This window comes from Arachis hypogaea, chromosome 17, assembly GCF_003086295.3.
Source record: "Arachis hypogaea cultivar Tifrunner chromosome 17, arahy.Tifrunner.gnm2.J5K5, whole genome shotgun sequence".
Classification (NCBI taxonomy): Eukaryota; Viridiplantae; Streptophyta; class Magnoliopsida; order Fabales; family Fabaceae; genus Arachis; species Arachis hypogaea.
The window spans coordinates 127265553-127286221 of record NC_092052.1 but is presented as its reverse complement, the minus strand read 5'-3'; the positions used below and the strand labels follow the sequence as shown (position 1 = coordinate 127286221).

Sequence of the window (20669 nt, the reverse complement as noted above, 5' to 3'; positions counted from 1 at the left end):
AGGGTTGTGGTGGAAAGGGGTATTCCTCTTGTGGTTGAAAGTTCTCATACATGAGAGGTGATTCATCTTGGTAAGAATAGTATAGAGGTGGTGGTTCTTGAGGGTATTGGGGTTGGAATTGTGGTGGTTCTAAGTATGGTTCATATGGATCACAAGGTGGTTGGTATGGTAGATATGGGTTAGGGTCATATGGTGGTGTTTGGTGGTATGGGGCTTGTGAGTATGATGGTTGATGGCTATATTGAGGAGGGGGTTCATCGGCATATGGTGGTGGTTGTTGATAATCACAAGGAGGTCCACCATAGCCATTGGATTGGTATGCATCGTGGAATGGCTCTTGCTCATAGCACATTTAGGAAGGTTATTGCCAAGAAGGTTGATCAATTCCTTGAGACTCCTCCCATCTTTGATTGTTCTATCCTTGATGCATGTTGTCATTGTAGTTTCCATCTCCTACAACATAGTTGTAACCACACTCAGAGCCAAAAGGGTGAGAATTCATAGTGACAAATAAAAACAAAAGCTAACAAAAATAAGCAACAAAGTTCTAAACCTAACAAAAACTAACAAACAAGAAAAAAGGCAAACATATTCACAATATTCACATATTCACAATAGCCAATAATATAACACCATTGCAATTTTCCGGCAACGGCGCCAAAAACTTGATGTGAGAATTATCGTTGGTCTAAAATTTCATCAATAGAAAAAGAACTTTGTTGTAAGCATAGTCCCAAACCAACTAATAATTCTCTATCAAAGTTTTAATTTGTTTGTCACAAGTACAAACTCCAATAAAATAATCGAGAGTATTTAAACTTCGGATCGTCTCACAAGGAATTGTAATGAAGTGCTCAATTATTGGCTATGAAGGAACAGGGGGGTTCGATTTGGCAATTGACAAGAAAAGTAAATGACAAGAAAGTAAATGATAATTAACTAATAAAGGAAAGGAAAAGAACTCTTGGCTAAGGCATGGAAATTGAGATCATCATCCTTGTCTAATAACCATACATTGACAATTATGAGGACCAACCCATCAAGTCTACTTCTATGCTTGAAGTAAGTCAAATAAGTTTGATCAACATCAACCCATAAGTCCCAACCTAGTTACTAATTGACTTAGTAGTAGGCTAGTGTTAATGGGTATCAAATTGGCTACTAAGAGTTCTCAAATCACCAATTCAATGAGACCCAATGACTCAAGGTCACTCAATTCCCTTAGCCTAAGCCAAGAGTGTGGAACTACTCTATAACTAGTGAAAATATTTTATCAAACACCTAGAATGCAATAAAAGTAAACATCACAAAATGCAAGAATTAATGAAACCCATAACTAATACAAACAACAAACCAACGATAGCAATTAAGATAAACATAAAAAGACATGGAAACATAAAATTGCATTGAAAGAAAATAAAAATCTAACAAGGGTTCATGAAAGTAAAAATAGCAACATAAAGAAATCAACAAGAAAAACTAAGAAGATTAAGACAATAGAACAACAAAATATAAAGATAGTTGAACTAAAAACAATAATTAAAAATTGGATTTAAGAAAATATGACTTAAACTACCCTAAGTTCTAGAGAGAAGGGAGAGCTTCTCTCTCTAGAATTCTAACCTAAAATATGATAAAAACTCTACTATGACTACTTGGTTCATTCTCCCTTCAATCCTTGGTTCAATAGCATCAGAAATGGGTTGGATTGGGCCCAAAATGCTTCAAAAATCGCTGGTCATGTGTTGCCTTTAAGTGAGTCACGCTGATCCTGCGACGTGCACACATGGGCGACGCGTACACATCACCTAACTGCAAGGAAACTATGGAAAAGTGCATATCATTTTGAAGCCCCGGATGTTAGCTTTCCAACGCAACTGAAACCGCCTCATTTGGACCTCTATAGCTCAAGTTATGATCGATTTAGTACAAAGAGGTGATGATTGACAGCTTAGCAATTCCTTCATTTCTTCATGAGTTCTCCCACTTTGCATGCTTTTCTTCCATTTCTTTCAAGCCATTCTTGCCTTCAAAACCTTAAATCACTCAAACAAACTTATCAAGGTATAGAATAGAATTAAAGTGAATTAAATTTAATAATTTTAAGGTCTAAAAAGCATGTTTTCACTCTTAAGCACAAATTAGGGAGAGTTTACAAAACCATGCTATTTTAGTGAATAAGTGTGAGATAAGTTGATAAAATCCCTTAAATTCAACACAAAATAAACCACAAAATTTGGGTTTGTCACACTACCTTTGTGACTTCTTCAATTCCTTCAGTATTTTCTGTTCTAAAAAGCCTCTCAAAATAGTTGGTCATGACTTTCTCAATTCTTTCATCCTCTTCATAAATCACTCCTGCATCATCTGATATCTTGTCTATTCTGTTTCTTCTTTTTCTCTGAGATGCCTTTTAGTGAAAAAACTTTGTGTTGCGGTCTCCAGCTTTCAGCCACGTTGCTCTGGATCTTTGGGCCCATTAAACCTCCTCTTGTTTCAATAAATTATCCATTTCCTCTTGTATTTTGCTAGCTGCCTCGATGACTTTTTCAGTTTGTGGGAGATGTTGGAGCTCTTCTAACTCTTTTTTTTATTTTATCATTCTTGGGATGTGTCCAAAGTTCTCCTTGCCCCATTCCTCTAAAGTTCTGCTGCAATTTGTTATTTTCTCTTCCATTGACTGGCTGTCTAGGATCCAGGTTCTCTTAACAACCTCTGTGCAACCTTCATTTCCCAACCAAACTTCTTCAAATATGAAAATGTGCCCTCTCCTTTTTCTTTCTATCTTTCCTTGCAAGTCCACCAAAATGGGGCAGTGATCAGACCTATACCGTTGAAGGTGTTGTACAATTGCGTGTAGGAAAGCTTCCTTCCAGTCTATGTTTGCAATTGCTCTGTCCAACCTCTCTTGTACATTTGAATTCCCTCCTTGATTGTTTGACCAAGTAAAAGCATGACCTACAAACTCAAGATCTAAAAGTTCATTAATTTGTAGTGCTTCTTGAAAACCTCTAGTTTGTGTGTATGTGACTGGTAATCCTCCATGCTTGTCTCCTTGTTGTAAAACTTGGTTGAAGTCTCCAAAAATCATCCATGGCATGTTGTAGGCATGACTGAGTGAGTTAAAAAGCTCCCAGGATTTGTGTTTGTTTGCAGCTTCTGGACAACCATAAAAACCTGTGGCCCTCCATTTGTCATTGTTCTCCTTTGTGTTGATTATCATATCTATGTGGTTTTGTGACATAGATGCAATCTCTGCTAATATTGTATTTCCCGTTAACACTGCAAGCCCGCCTGATCTGCTCCTTTCTTCTCCTTCACAATCCACTCCTATCACATTTTCAAGTCCTTCTCTTCTTCTCAATCTACTAAACTCATAAGCTTTTTTCCTTGTCTCCATTAAAAAGATAAGGTCAAAAACTTTTTGTCTCAAGAGCTTATTTAATGCTCTAACTGCCCATGGGTTCCCAAGCTCTCGACAGTTCTAACTTATCAGCCTCATTGGTTTTGGCAAGGCTGTGTGACAGCCTCTGCCGCTTTTAGTGTGGTGTATTGTTTCTTTGTTAGAGCTCCTCCATCTTCAATCTCTATTGCTATTGCTTCCTCTGCCTTCCTTTTTCCTTGAAATATTTTCTCCTTCCTGGTTCTTTCTTCTTTTGTTTCTGTTTCTCTAGCTCTCCTCTTCCATTTCTTTTGACTATTGTCTACCTTTGCACCTTCTGTCTTTTCTTTCTCGGTCTCTGGTTCTTCTTTTATTTCCTCCATTCCTTGTGTTTATTACTGTGATCAGGTTATTATGCTCCTTTGCATTTTCCATTTGATATGGATTGTTGTCTTCCCCCTCTATCTCTACCACCTTCTCTTCACATCCCCTTTTGTTTTCCTTTTTCCTTCCCTCTGTTGTAGGTTGATTGTCGTCTTTCTCCTTTTCTAGTCTTCTTATCTTCGAGACTGTTAGTTTTTCTAGCTTTTCCAATAATTTCTTTGTGTTCCCCCTGCCCTCTCCTTTTCTTCTTTGTGGATCACTTATTCTCCCGTCTTTGTTGTTTTCTTTTGTCCCCTTTTCTTCGATCTTCACTCCCACCACATCTGCTCTTAGCCACGCTCCTAGTTCTTTTGATTTGCTTTGGCTACCACTTTCTTGCTCCTCTGTCTTTTCACAGGTTCCTTCATCATGCCCTATCATCCTACAGAAATAACAAAAGATTGGGAGCTTCTCATACTTAAAGTCCACCCAAGTTATTCCATTGGTTTTGCAGCCTATGTTTGTTCCTATCTTAACTGGTTGGTCAATTTTTATTCTTACTTTTGCCTTGATAAAATTTTCTTGACCATTTCCTCCTTCAAAAAGATTGCACTCCATTACTTCCCCAACCACAACGGCCAACTTCGTCCCTAGTTTGACTGTTATACAGTGCTCCGGTAAATTCCAGATCTAAACTTTAACCTCTGCCATGTTAAACTCCATGTTTGTTGGATCTATGTTCCTTTCCCATTTCTTCAGCATAAGCCATGAGTTTCTAAAGATCCATGGACTCCCTTTAAGCACCTTTTTCATGTCTGCTTCCTTTTTAAAGAAGAACTGAAATAACTTACTTTTTATTTCTTTCATTTGAAAATCCTCTGGTTTCCTCCGTATGTTCAACATTGCACTTTAGACTCAGCTTTGGTTGATGGGTTTGTCCGTTATTAACTTTCCAATAATGCTGTACTCGCATATTTGTAGTCCTTCCTCAATATGTCTCCTTCATCATATACCACAAGTGCTTCTTCTTTCTCTTCAGATCTTGGTTGATTACTAGTTGTTTTCATATTATTTATTGACGATGATGCTTCTATATCAGGTTTTCTAGGTGTCTTACCTTCACTGTTCTTGGTGCCTTTGCAAGTTGCAAAAGGCTTTCAAGATGTTATGTTTGGTTTAAGTGAGACAAAGAAAAACTATTCACGATTTAGTTTGTAAACGGATACTGTTCACGATTTGGGAGTTAATAAATGGATGTATTCATGATTTGGGAAGTAAAAAATAGACTCATCTCACTACACTCTATATTTTCTGATTAGGTGAGCCCTAATAGAGCACAAGAGAGAGGACTAGATGCGTGACCATCTTCACCACCTCCATCAACTACTTTCTCTCCTCCTCTATCTACCAATAATTTGCAATTGAATCCTAACAATACTACATTATCTCCATCCACTCCTTCCTTGCTTCCATCACCCTACTATATATATGACAATCTTAGCTTGTGTCAGATCTATCCTAGTATTCAGATATAGGTGTTTCACATCATATCACCTCAGATACATCCTCAATGATCACATAGATAATTTTTTTTCACGAGTAGTTTAATTATTTATATTAAAAAAAATACTTTATGAAAAATTTAATTCTAATTTAATTATTTAAAAAGTTAAAATTATCGTATAGTACTACTGTAAAATATTTTATCATTTTAATTTGTGAAATTATTGGTTTATTATTATAATAGTAATAAATTTAAAAATATTTACATTTATCGATTCTATATTATATAAATATCATTATATAATTTTTATGTAAAAATTTTTTACTTCCAAAAATTCTCTTAAAATTTTGGCACCGTAAGATTGTTGTTACTTTTTATAATCATCTTTACAAGAGACTATGTTAGTACGGGTTAAGTTGAGTATCTTCGATTACAAGTTAGACATAATTTGATGTTATGGAGTCAAAATCAAATGTGTCCCTTTTGGTGAATTATACCTTGAATTACAATTGAATTATGACAAATTTAATTTTATATGTATAACTTTAAACGGTTATGTATATCAAACATAAAAATATTTAATTTAATGTAATAGAAATATTTAAATTATGGAGATAATAACATTAAAATTTTAAACACATTCAACAGTTTAATTTAAAATTTTGGCATTAACACAATCAATTTCTAAAGATATTTATATAATAACTCATTTAAAATATAATCATTAATCAACTAAAATACACATTAATCAAAATAAAATATTTCATACAAAGTTTACCAACATCTTAATACAATTATAATAGTCTTTACTATATGAGAGATAACAAAAATACATATTAATTCATTCTTGGATAATTTTACTCTAAATTCATGAAACTAAGACAAAATCCAAAAGAACAAAATACAATAGAAAACATATTTTTATTTTAACGCATTAAGGTCGGATCAGATTGATATTGCATGCATATTTTAAATGCATTTTGAAACTTATGTTCAATTACACCATAAAAAGATGAATCTGGCAAAGCTGTGCTGCTAGCACAATCTACTTCCTCATCCAACAAAGAATCATCCATCTATACAAAAATGAATATCAAATGCTAATAAGTATAAATATATAATAAAGTTAAACTAATACTAACCATTTTTTAAAATCCAATCCCAATTCTTAAAATAAAACTATGGAAAATAGTTGTACATCGTAAGAAAAGAATTACAATTAAGACACATTTTTTTCCATGTTAACAGTTATTTCTAATAAACAGCCAATATCCATGGAGTATTATCACCACAAAATAAATAATTTTGAAACTTATAATTACTAATTAGAAGATGAAAATAATTAAAAAAAATTAACTTCTAAAAGGAATCAATAATTTAATCATATCATACTTTGCTATCCATCACTTGATATAATTCTTGAAAATCATTCATTATCAACAAACGTAAAGATGAGCTCTCAACTTTTCCATTTTTAGTAATACCTTTAGAGAACTTATTCTAAATCAAACTTTTCTGAAAATCAACACACTTGAAAATTTTAAAATTTTAAAATAAATCAAATATTTAACCAAATTAAATATAAATAAAAATAGTAATATAACTAAAACATAATACAAAGATTTAGATTCCAAAAATATTACACCAATCACTTTTTTATCATGCATGGAATCAGCAACTTCAAAAAGATTAACCAATGATATATCATCACAAATTCGATGAACCATATACACACTTGTGTTATACTGATACCCCAAAGGACGAGGATCAATCATGAAAACCATCTTCCTTTGAATCAAATAGTTACCCAATGCAACTCGGGAGGAACCTTACGTTCAATATTAATCTAAAATTTGAATATGATTTTTCCATAATAGAATACCCATCAGCATAGATTTCCAAAATCATTAGCTTAATCTTCTTTCTATAGTATTCAACTTCCGTTTGCTGACGAACCAAAGTAATAACTCCTATGAAATCTGAATAGTAAAGAAATAATCGTATAACTTTAAATTAGATAAATAAAATATGGAACATATACTATAATCATTTATATCGACATGATTAAAATAAAAAAAATACAAATAAAATTAGTAGTATTATAATAACATACCTATTAGATAATCATAATCTGATTTTTTTTCAAGTATTTCAAACATTGAACAAAAACTGAACCCAGAATCACGAATTTGGAGACTTGATTATGGTATATTAGTGGTTCATTTTTGAAAAAGTAGATTAAAATGATGATGAGTCACTTTTATGATCCCAATATTGGGCACAACAGAGAAACTTGTCATAAAAAAAGCACCACCAACATATAAATCATCGACGAACATTGATATGTAAGGTTCTTTGACAGTAGCCTGTATTTTATCCTGCTAAACTCAAGAAAAAAGATAGAAAAAAAAGTTATTATTTCATATTACAAAAAATATGAAAACAAAAGATTTTTATATCAATATGAATATAAAGATTTTGTAAACTTCTTACAAAAATGAAAATAAAGCTATTCATATTTTGATCCATGAGTATCATATGAAGTAATTTTTCCTTATCTTCTACTAATGGATATGTATAAAACCACTGCCTAACAATTTTCACTCTTAACCTCCATGATTCCTTCCATGCTGTAATACACTTGATCGAATCAACAATCTCTTCCATATTGTTATGAAGTTGCATTTTGATAGTAAAGATATGAACTATGAAAGACTCTTTGTAAAAGAAACAAAGAACGAAGTTTTTCTGAGAGCTTTTCTCTCCATTCTTTCAAGTCTGAGTCTATATAAACAAATAAATAATTCACTTTAGTCAAATACTTGAGTTCAATTTTTTTATTTGATATATCAACAATTTTTTTGGAAAACTTTGCGTTTACACCAAATCACACTGGGTTAGCCACTGTACACATGCCTTCTCTACTATCTGAGGCACTTCATCAAATATTGGGAAAGAACAAATTGGTTGGATAGTACCATTTCTACTTATCTAGAAAAAAAAAAGAAAAAAAAAGGAAAAAAAATAAATTAAAGTTTAATTACTCTATTGGTTCCTATAGTTTTGCAAAATTTTCAATTAAGTCCCTATACTTTTTTTCTTTTAATTGAGTCCTTGCACCAAATTTTTTTTAATTGGGTCCCTACACTTTTTTTTCCTTTTATTTAGGTCTCTATACCAATTCTTTTTTTTTAGTTGGGTCCCTATAAAATTAAACCAATTACTACTAAGAAGGACTTAATTGAAAAAAAAAATTAGTGTAGGGACTCAATTAAAAAGAAAAAAAGTATAGGGACCTAATTGAAAATTTCACGAAACTATAGAGACCAACAGAATAATTAAACCATAAATTAATTACATACATCTTCTCATGAACACACACATAAAAGGATGTTTATTTTTTTAAATTATTGATATTTTCTTTTATGAATAATAAGCTTTCATGATAATTGTTGACAAAAATGTACTGTATATTTGAATTGAAATTTATAAATGAGAGTTTGTATAAAATAGATTTTATAAAATTATTTTTTATTAAAAGTGAGTTGCTGTTAATTTGTTTTATGTTTAGCAATTTTGATACTAAATAGATAGCAATTAAATACAGGGGCGGATTTAGAGGGGGCAGTGGGAGTCATGGGTCATGGCCTCCAAAAAATTTTGAAACTTCAATATATTATATGATGATACATTTAAATTTAAATTAAGTTGTTAGTCTATTGACTAATTAAAATATTTTTTATATTTTTTTAGGCTAACTATTTTGATTAATAAATTTTTTTAATTGTTCTTTCTATTCTTTATTTTTTCATTAACCATTTGTTTTGATGATTTATTTTTCTTATTGTGCCTTCTATCTTTTTAATTTTTTCCCTTAACTTTTAAATCTATCATCATATAAAAAAGACTTTGATTTTTATAATAAATTTTAATTAAATAGTAAAAAAGTATATACATAAAAATTAAATTATTTCAATATTTATTTATTTTCTCATGATATTAAAATAATTATATATTTACTTATATATTAGTATAAATATTTTACATATTTTGTTCACTAATTATTTTAAATGCATATATAAAAAATATCAGAATAACCAATTTATATCGTTCATGTGACATTATTTATAATAATAAAGAATAAAAATTAGAATTTTAGTTATTATGAATGATATTAAATATAAAATTATTACCTTTTAGTAGAATTTTCTATTTCAATATAGCCCTTATTAATAATTTTTTATTAAAAAAATAATAAAAAATAATATCATCAATTATATAACACAATATTTAATTATATAAATATTATTAAATATTTAATTTTTGGTTCCTTCCTCAAAAAATTTCTGGATCCACTTTGGTCAAATAAATGTTATTTAGATTATATCACTCAAAATTGCTTTTAGATAAAAAATTATTGAAAAGGACATGAATTTAAATAATTATTTTATACTATCTTATCATTATATTTTAGACATTTAAATAAATCCTAATATTCTTTTTCTAGTATTATCAGTACTCTTTAGTACTCTTTTAGCTATAATTTTTCAGTACTTATGATTCTAATATTACTTTTAGAAACATTTTTTTATTTAATTTGGTTTGAATGAAATTAATATAATCACAATACAAAGTATAAAAAAAACTCCATACAAAAATAAAATAACAAGAACAATAAAAAAGAAAACTCATAAACAAAAAAAATAAGAATTATGCATGAATTATGAACCATGATGAGAAAAGTGATAAATATAAAATAAATTTATTTGATTAATAGTCTAATAATAAAAAATGAATGCAAAAATAAAAAATTTTATCTCTAGGTAAAGCTTTCAACAAAATTAAAATTTTGTTTATAACTCAAAACACTAAACCAACTACACTCTTAATGTTACAAAAGTAAATAAAATATACAGTAACCTTTATTTAAATAATTTTTTACAATTATTTATTTTATAATAACATTATAATAACAATATAAAAATATAAATTCAATTATATCATTTGACAATTTAGCAGGATTTAACAAAAAAACTCAATGAAATAAGATATAAAATATAGAAAACTAATGATTAAATTCAAATGAAAAAATAAAAAACTTACCGAAAATCTTATTGAAAACTTTTGTGTATATTATATTTTCTGTCAAGTCATCCTTCCGTCTATTCTCATCGCACAATAAAATTTTCAGTCCCTTCTTGTACCTCACACGTGATATAGCGACGTAACAAAAAAATTGGGCAGCGTAAAAACAATCCGACAGTTGATAACGTTTGACCCTGACTTTTGTTAATTGTCATTGCGAAGCACAATGCCAATGGAAACTGACTACGTTGAAATTTAAAAGGTAAACTAGAATCACTTGGAATCAAATTTACTCAGGAAATGAACATTCTATCTGATCCCCAACATTACTACCAGAAACAATATCGGCAGTAATCACATTTCTTCCAAGACTGTGAACAATAAGTCGAGTACCATTGCATAATCCATCAGCAAGATCAATATTTCTCAATAAAATACGAGGAACACATTTTTTCAACTTCAATGAATGATTTGGTAATCCAGAGCATTTGATCTGATTTAAGAATTCAACATTGATCCAATCAATGTCAATGTCAACATTTGCATCACTTCCACATATGCTATCTGAGCTCAAATATTCCGTCATCTCCCCCGATAATAAATTCACAATATGATCATTGATTTCCTCAACAATCTCAATAGTCGCAGCAAGAATAGCTCTATCTTAGAAATATGGATCATCAGTAATAGGAATCAATAGATATGGAGGAATATGAACAAAATGTCTATCATTAATCATTATACCATATTGAGCTTCCCCGACTTGAAGAATCCACCTTGAGAATAATTTCAACTCGTTAACATCCGAATGCTCAACACCACTCTCCAGTTGCATATTCTTACTCAAATTAAACACTTCACAATGCTTCCATAGATAAGAATTGATTGAAGCCATAACAATTTCAGCACGTGAACTTTTAGGTATAATTGGTAAAACCTGTTTGAAATCTCCGCCTAGAACAATGACTTTCCCTCCCAAAACTAAATTTTCATTGGAAGGACAAACAATCTTCATTAAATCTCGAAAAGTTCTATCAACAGCTTCAAATGCTAACTTATTTGTCATTAGAGCTTCATCCCAAATGATTAAAGCTGCTTAATGAATTAAATCTGCCTTTTGTGAATTGACTATAATTCTACAAACTGATTCCTCATTCAATTCAATAGGAATACTAAACATAGAATGCGCCGTCTTACCACCTGGTAATAATAAAGAAACAAAGCAACATTAATGACAATATTTCTCTCAAATCACAATCTAGCTGACAATGTTTTTATACAAAAATATTTTTCCCGTACCACTAAAACCATGCACAAAAAAGAAACCATGCTCTTTATTTGAAACACAATTAATAACCCTATGATATATGTTCATCTGTTCTATTGTCAATTGATCAAAATATGTATCATGTTGCTTCTGCATTTCTGAGATATCATATTGCAATTCACGCACCACCATAGTATTGGAAAAGTGAGATATTGAGTTAACATTTGGAACTGGCATTCCAGCATAATCCTTCAAAGATTTACCATTATTTCGAAGAAGGTTTTCAATCTCAACCAAACAAAAATTCTACAATTCTTCAGGTGTCATTCTTAGTCCTATAAAAAAACTCATACAGTGAAATTTATATTTTATTACTTATTATAAACAAAAATCTAAATTATAATATAACATCACACAATAAATATAAAAAATTATTTAAATTTTTATTCCAATGAATAAAAATTTCTTTTCATACCTGGATATTGTAACTGGAGTCTTCTATGATAAAGGATATCTTCAGATAAATACATCCAAGTTTGATTCCAAACAGAGAAAGGCCTACTCATTGAACCTGATAATAATAAAGTTACAAATAATCGCCTAAGTTGAGCACCTGTACCTAACTCAGCAGCTTCTTTAATAGCTTGAATGAACTCATTATCATCAGTCAACAAACCCAACGATGAACAAGCTTCTTGGAATGTATTATACGTCACGCCACAAACTGTTATAAGGCTCTTAAAGCTTGTACAACCTCTTTGCACATTTAGTAATAGGCGCATATAAAATAATTCACCAGCTGATGCCGGAACAAAACTTAACCTACCTACTAAAAATCCCCTTTGTCGTGGTCTCCATTCTCTATTGTCAACAATGTAAACAAAATGTTGTGGGAACTCAACATATGTTAAATGTCTTCCCTCCAAATAGGTCCTGTTAGCTAACATCCAAGCAATAAATATAGTAACCAAATCTCTATTTCTGACTAAAACTGAGCTTATTGAGTCAAGATTATAAAAAATAACATATTGCTCTTTCGGTAAATGAAAACTTAACCTTTGAACAGATGGCCACCGATAATGAATATCATAAGCAAAAAGCCTCCAAATAGACTCACATGGAGATAAGTATCGACAATCAAAGTATTCTCTAATCTCATCAATTGCATGAGAGTGTTGATTCCCAATATTACTATTACCCAATGTAGTTATTACACGATCAGGACCTTTATTAACATATTTGAATAATAATTTAAAAACATTGGATTTGTTACAAAACTCCAAATTAATATGAGCACGATACTTCATCAAAAGTAGCGGATTATATGGCACAACAAATCTATTATCAACTTCAACACCATATGTTTTATAAGTCACACCAAGATCATGCCGTTTATATATGGGATATCCTTCTTGATCAAAGTAAGTTTTATTAACAAACTGCTTAGGATAAAACTTAGAACATCTACCATCTTGCATGCAAGGAGAATTAAACCGAAGTTGACCACACGGACCATAAATAATAAATTTCGTTACCACATCATAAAGTAGAGGATATTTTGCAGGATTAGGTACTTTGCACATATCAATTCATCTATTATTTCACTTGATTGCAATCTACTCCTCCCATCAAGCAAAGCAAAATATGTGCATGCGGTAATCCTCTCTTTTGAAATTCAATTGTATACATTCCTGATAAAAAGTATTAGACAAGAAAAAATATTAGTTTTAGAAAAAAAAAGAATCAATGAAGAAATGAGATAGGTGCACATACCTGCATTAAGTGGCCCAAAGAAAACACCACTTTTCAAATCTTCTAACAAACATTGCATTTTCGTATGAAAAACTCGACATGAAATATCTGGACGGCTAGCAATTGGAATACCATCAACACTCGTATATCTTTGAAATTTAGGCCAATTTAGATAGCACGTTATTGTCAAAAATAGATCTGGATAACAAAAGTGCTTACAAATTGTCATAGCATCTTGACAAATTGTTAAACATATATCTTCTACCACCAGTGAAAGAAGAAGGTAAAATAATACGTGTACCAATTGAGGAAGCTTCTGTATCTCCATGCTATATAACTTCTTCAATTCCACTAAAAAATTCTCCATGTATAGTACTTTGTTTCTTCCGTATCTCATAAAGTCGTTGTGACTCAACCATTGAAAAACTATCAACAACAAACTATTGAAACAATCTTCTAGCTTTATGAATAATGCTTTCTTTTGTCTCTCTAATTTGTAACCGAAAAAATATGAACTCCCGCAAAGAAACTTTAGTTCTTCTTCCACGCACATTTATAGTTTGAACACCTCTATAAGGTATATTATTCTCAAAACCATTTTCACCATAGGAAAAAAGCAAAGGATATTATAATGGCCAGTATAAAGGATGAGTTTCATAAATTCGCTTCAATTGGCCATCTATAGATCGAAGAATAATATCTCGCCCTTGATCTGAACTATCAAAATCACCAACAATCAAAGCAGCAATCTCATCACAAGAGGGAGAATTATATGTTCTTCGATCAAAAGATCTATGAGAGAATATTCTAAGATTAAAAATTTCTGATTGATGATTCTCATAGAATCCTCTAACTCTTCGAAATGACTTTGCTACCATATTATGTTCATCAATCATATGTATTAGACTAACAATCAATTCTGTATCCACATCTGATCCATGGCTGAAAAAATAAACAAAATTATAGAAACTTATAGAATAAATGAATAATAATAACAATATTATAATATTCATTGCGCTAATATTTAAACAAAAACATACCTAAAAATACTTTGTCGATTATTAACTTCATGCACTGTGTCATAAATGTAGAGTTGTGCAAATTTAGGTCTTTCACCATCTGAGGGTAATAAACTACCAATTCTATGATAGTTTTGTCCACTAACAATAAATTGGGGTGGACCCTGACTATTGTTAATAGAACTAACAACTTTACCTCCAAATGATGTGAATGCAAACATACTATTGTACGATCGTATATTCTTTTGAAAATATTGGCTCTTTGCATCCGTACCATTAATTAAATGGGTAATGCTAGGGAGACAAAAAATACAGTCAGAACTTGCCTTATTTAGCATTCATTAATTATCGCAACAATTAATAAATGCTAAATAAGGCAAGTTATGGCTGTTTTTGGCTAATTTTCTTTGCAACAATTAATAAATGCTAAATAAGACAAGTTATGGCTGTTTTTGGCTAATTTTCTTTGGTTACCAAAAATTTTCCGTAATTAAATTAACCAATAAATCTGATGCTCTTTGTAAAAACGGTAATTGAACCTTCCCTTTAGTACAGCACATAGAAAATATAGGTTGATTTTGTCTTGAATCTTTTTCAACACGTTCTAAATACTAAAAAAGAGCTCCACACCAAACACATGCACAATCAGGATCACCGATATCAAGACATTCTAAAAGAAAAAAATATGAATACATTATTTTAAAACTTCAATTTAATAAATAAATAATATAACCTTATATTTCACTCTGTACAAATAACGGATGATCAGCAATATCATCTTCTATAGGTCTAATATTTATGGAAAGATCAATTACATCTGTTAATAAAATGACAATTTAAAAAAAATCCTAACCAGAAAGACAATTATAAATTACTATATTTAATGAAAATAAATAAATATAATATATGTTTTTATTTTTTAAATTTCATTATAATCCTACCTGACATAGTAATAGATGAACTTGTTGGAAGACAGCTAGCTAGAAATATTGAAAAAGATTATAAATAAATTAGAGAAAATATACAAAAAGAAAAAATGTTGGATCATGCACATTTAAAACAATATATTTAATCAAATTACAAACACTTACAATAATTAAATTGAGTTGCTTGAGTTACAATTCTTGCCTTAGTAACTGCATAAGAAACCAACAATAAATTGAACGAAAAAATTTATGAACCCCAACATTAACGATATAAAATTTTTATTACTAATAATACTACATAAAAAATCAAAAAGAAAAAACATGCAATAACACACCACTTGTTTGCTGTAACTTGAATGCTTTTTTTCTCTTCAAAATATTTATCCTATTCAACCTTGCCAAAGCAAAATCAATAGGCATGATGAATAGGAAAAATACAATAGTGACCTCCACGAAAAAAATAAGTTCCAAAGGATGATATAACTATTTAGCAGCAGCAATCTAATATACTTATTTATATATTTTCTATTTTTCTCTAAAAAAAAGCACTCATGAACAATGAAAATAACTCTCTATATGTCTCTCCTTACGCATGTATCGATATCTCTCCCTACGCATGTATCGATATATATCTGTATATCTATAAGAGCTAGACGTCTCCTTCATATCTTTGTTTCTTATTTGAAAAAAAAAATTGATTATTTAAAATAATTGCCACATTGCTATTTGTATTTGGCAAAAAATATTTAATTGAAAATCATTGTATAGTTAAACATTAGCGAACTCTAAAGTAATGATTATCATATTTGATATTTAATGCCAATTATCGGTAAAATAGATTTTAAAAGTAAATAATCATCATCATACAATGCAAATTAATAAACCTGCTGCATATTATAATTAATATCATAAGAACTACATTCATTACTTAAATTCACAACAGTGGACATATACATCTACACTATGACTTGACCTACACTCCTCCAACTATATGACACTGTGTCCAATATCTAGCAAAGCATATTTGAATGTAGCACATATTCTCTTTGAAACAAAAAAGATAAAGATAACACCTAGAACAAAAGAACCACTAATTTGCTTGAATATCCTAGCACTTCAAAACGCAAAAGCTCTTCCAAAAAAGAAAGAGGAACAAAGATGGCTCTCCTAGCAGCTGGACACACCTCAAAAAAGAGGAAGATTAATAAACCTCACATGTAATCCACCATAACAAAGATAAAACATATTACGTGAATCTAACTTCATAGACCTAAGACAGCAACTAGCTTTTCATCCATAAACACCCATCTTAAATATATTCAATCTTGATTATCTTAGAGCAATGAGCAACAGTATCCTCAAGATCCTTCTCAAAGTCAGCCTCATGATTTCTCTTCACTTTTAAACATACTACATCTTTCTGAACAACATTAGACACATTAACTTTCCTTGAGTCATCTAAAAGGTGTGAGAGCAAATCCTACACAAGAAAACAAAATAGAAAAAGGAAAGCATCCAAAAAAAGAGGATCACCTAGTAAGATAAAAACCTACTGAAACTCCACAGAAAACTGATTATAATGATGAATAAGAATTATTCAAAATCAAGCAATAAATCGAGTATCACCTGAGTCTCCTCAACATCAGACCGAATAAGTGAGGCAATATCATCCGACAACACCACATTCTCATCACTATCAATAGAATGGTCCTGAATATCAACCTCCTTAACACCATCCATATCTAAGTGTATATCATCAAGTCTAGCAACATTTGCTCCTTTCTGAAGAAAAGATGACATAACAGTATTCTCTACACATTTTGTATTAGAAGTTTCACCCAGCTCAGGGCCAAATACAGGAATAGGTGCATCCTTTAAATAATAAAACAAAAGACATAAAAGAGGAAAAAATAGATATCAAAGGACCAAGACAAAAAAAATGAAACATGCCACCTATAAATAGATTAAGTACCTTCAAAGGTGTTATTTCAGTCTGAGCAAGCTCAAACATTGAAAGAATTGCAGCATCATCACAAATCCTCTTCACACGAAAAGTTCCAAAATATCTATCAACACCAAGAGACTTAGTATCCACTTTTAGCAAGACTTTTTTGCCCTCTAAATTTCTAAAAATGATAGGGTATTCATCCCCACAGAGGACCTACAAAGAAAGAAATAAATGCTACCATCAATATTACAACCATTTTGAATAAAACCAATAAACCACTTTCTGTTTTTCTTTCATGAAAACAGAGAAAAACAAATCTGACACACCTTTGAATCTTTCTGTACATCATTAAATAGGTCAGCACATGTTTTTTTAACCAAATAGGTTGTTTCACGATCAAAGAGGACAAATATACCCTGTCCAGTTTCATCTAATACAACTACCTTGAGCCTATACCTATAAAAAAAAGAAATACGATCATAAAAATAATAGTCATCATATCTCAATAGTTTATTCAACACATTAAAAGACCAGATTACTCATAAATAAAAACCACATAGTAAATGAAAAAAGCAAGAATGTCACATGACAGAAATCTTGGGATCACATTTGTCAAATGATGCATGCACATATCACAAAAGTAAACACCAGACTTAGGATGTACTTCCTTCCCACAAACACAGGTAGAATACCACTAACACCCCTCTTCTACGACATCAGTAATAGTACTTAGAATGACAAAGGTCCCATCCTACAAAGCATAAAAAATAAAAACCAAAGCCATTAAAAAAAACCATAAAAATTAAAGAATCAAAATTTTAGAGGATTTAATAATCAAGAACGAAAACAAATTGCTACAAATCAGATAAAAGAGTTTTTTTTAACCTCTTTGTTTTCTTGCAACTCATCTATTGTAGATTTCTTAGTCAACCTCATGAAGTCATCCTCCAATGAGATAGTTTTTCCTTCATTAGCAATGAACAACGGCTGAGTCCCATTTATCCCTTGCTTTACCATGCTAACAAAATGACAATGAGGGAACAATCTTAATGTTTTTTTCGACATATTCAAACATACATAAAAATAAATAAAACTAAATATATCGAAAATAGTACTACACAAACCTCTTCCTGAAATCAACAACCTTTGCCAAGTCAGGATTAAAATATATTTTTGTTGCTTTCATGACATTTTACAACCTAGGTTAACCTAAAAAGGAGAAAAAAAATATCAGCAACCTTTTTGAAGAAATCTTATATCAACAATGTAAAGAAAGAGTTTAAAAAAATCATGATAGCGCAACATTCAACAACAGTACCTCGAAAAAGCTTAACTTTGGCAAGTTGAAGAATCACTACTGGTTGTTCAACATAACCAGAAGAAAGAAAAGGATTTAATTGATCCACATATTCTCCAAATAGGGCGCAGCTAAGCACCATCCTACAAATAAAACACAACAAATTGTAACATAGAAAATAAAGAAAACAAAAAACTAAAAGAAAACCATATGCTAAAATAAGAAAGTAATGAAGCAACAGACTTCTGGGAAGAAAGCTCCACAACAACTATTTTGATTGTTTTTCCACCTTTATCATAAGTCTTTTCCTCCCCAACTAAAGTCAGCAACCCAATAATATCTGCAAGCACATTTAAAAAACGTAAAAAAATGAAATAATACATAATAGGATTAACAACACATAATCTCAATAATGAAAAGAATAATACAAAACCACTCACCAACTAAATAATCATGATCTTGGCTCATTTGCAATATCTCCTCAAAAGGATATAGAGTAAAACAGACTCTAGGTATGATATCATCTGGTATAGTTGTTACTGTTGTTCGGAAGAGAAATATAAGCTTAAACTCATGTTTTGTAGCTCTATAAGAGCCATGATTTGGAACAACAGAGAAATAACACATCTTGTAGCAATTTCCTTCAAGAATATTATCTTTAAACTTGTTGATAAGTTGCCTCCTTATAGTGGCCTGAATTTTGTTTGACTATAAACAATAAAAAACCAGAATACATGTTAGTCAGCAACAAAAGAAATATCAATATGCTAACTCAAAATATACTATCAATAAAATCACTAACATTTTCATCCACCAAAATGAGCTCCATTGAATTTGGAGAATTTGGATTTCCAAAGCTTGGAACAATCTAAGCTCTAATTACCCTCACCTTAAGCCTCCAAGCCTCTCTTGCAGGAACAATCTTGCTAATAGCATCAAAAGATGGACTCATTTGAACGCACTAAAACACTTGTAGAAAAGAAAACAACAACAATATGAAGATACATGAAAGATGAACAAAGCCAATGATCTGCACTACTCTTATCACTTCAACCCTCTTTTATAGAAAACGTCATATGAATAGCTTCAAATTTGAATTCAATTTTTTTAGCAAAATGGAGGGAAATAAAGATTGTTCACCTTGCAAATCCAGAAAGAACTGAGGTTTCTCATACACTAATTTAGGGTTTTCTTAGGAAAAGAAATGATATGATAAGGAAACTACCATTTTTAATACCACGGAAGTTTATACTGACAACCACCAACTACTCCACATTCACACATCTCACATCTCCATAAAAGATCTCTATCAAACATCAAATCAAGTAAGCCTTCATTCTATAGAGTAGACACATGCAAATAAAGATGAAACGAAAAGCATAAAGCATTTACATGATGTATAATAAAAAAAATGCGAATTTAAAAATAAAAAGAAAACAACAGAAGAAATCTACAGAATCAATGACATCAGATCTACAATCACAAACCTTATCACTTGTCAGAATCCAAATCCAGATTTTGGGAGAAAACCAAACAACCACCAATTACCAAAACCACTTCTACGTCATACATCACAAATATCTGAATGCTACAAACCACATCCTAAAAACAAAACCATGAATAATCTTCTAATGAAATAAACAAAAAAATTTGAATTTAAAAATAAAAAGAAAACAAAAGAAGAAATCTACAGAATCAATGACATCAGATTTACAATCACAAACCTTATCCCTTGTCAGAATACAAATCCAGATTTTGGGGGAAAACCAAACAACCACCAATCACCAAAACCACTTCTACATGATGCAAAAAAAAAATATCTAAATGCTACAAATCACATCCTAGAAACAAAACCATGAATAATCTTCTAATGGAATAAACGAAAATATATCAAAGAGAAAAATATAAGTAAACAATCGATGAATTGAACTTCTAAATCTTTAGATCTCTGCATCAAAGAACACACCTATGTAACCCTTATCATTCCTAATATTTACCCTATCCACTCTTTTTCAATACAACTTTATCTTTTGGTATAGATATTCACTTTTATTACTTCACCTTTATAATGTTTTTATTTTTATTTTGATTTTTTTAAACTTAATTTAGTCTCTTTTTCAAAAACT

The 20669-nt window shown here is 30.5% G+C and overlaps 1 protein-coding gene across 1 annotated transcript; it reads right to left on the bottom strand.

Moving 5' to 3' along the window:
* Positions 1–2590: 2590 nt before the first annotated feature.
* LOC140180754 (uncharacterized) lies at positions 2591–3400 on the bottom strand. The gene has a single exon (XM_072222046.1). The coding sequence runs from the start codon at positions 3398–3400 to the stop codon at positions 2591–2593; it is 810 nt and encodes a 269-aa protein (XP_072078147.1).
* Between the last annotated feature and the right edge of the window lie 17269 nt (positions 3401–20669).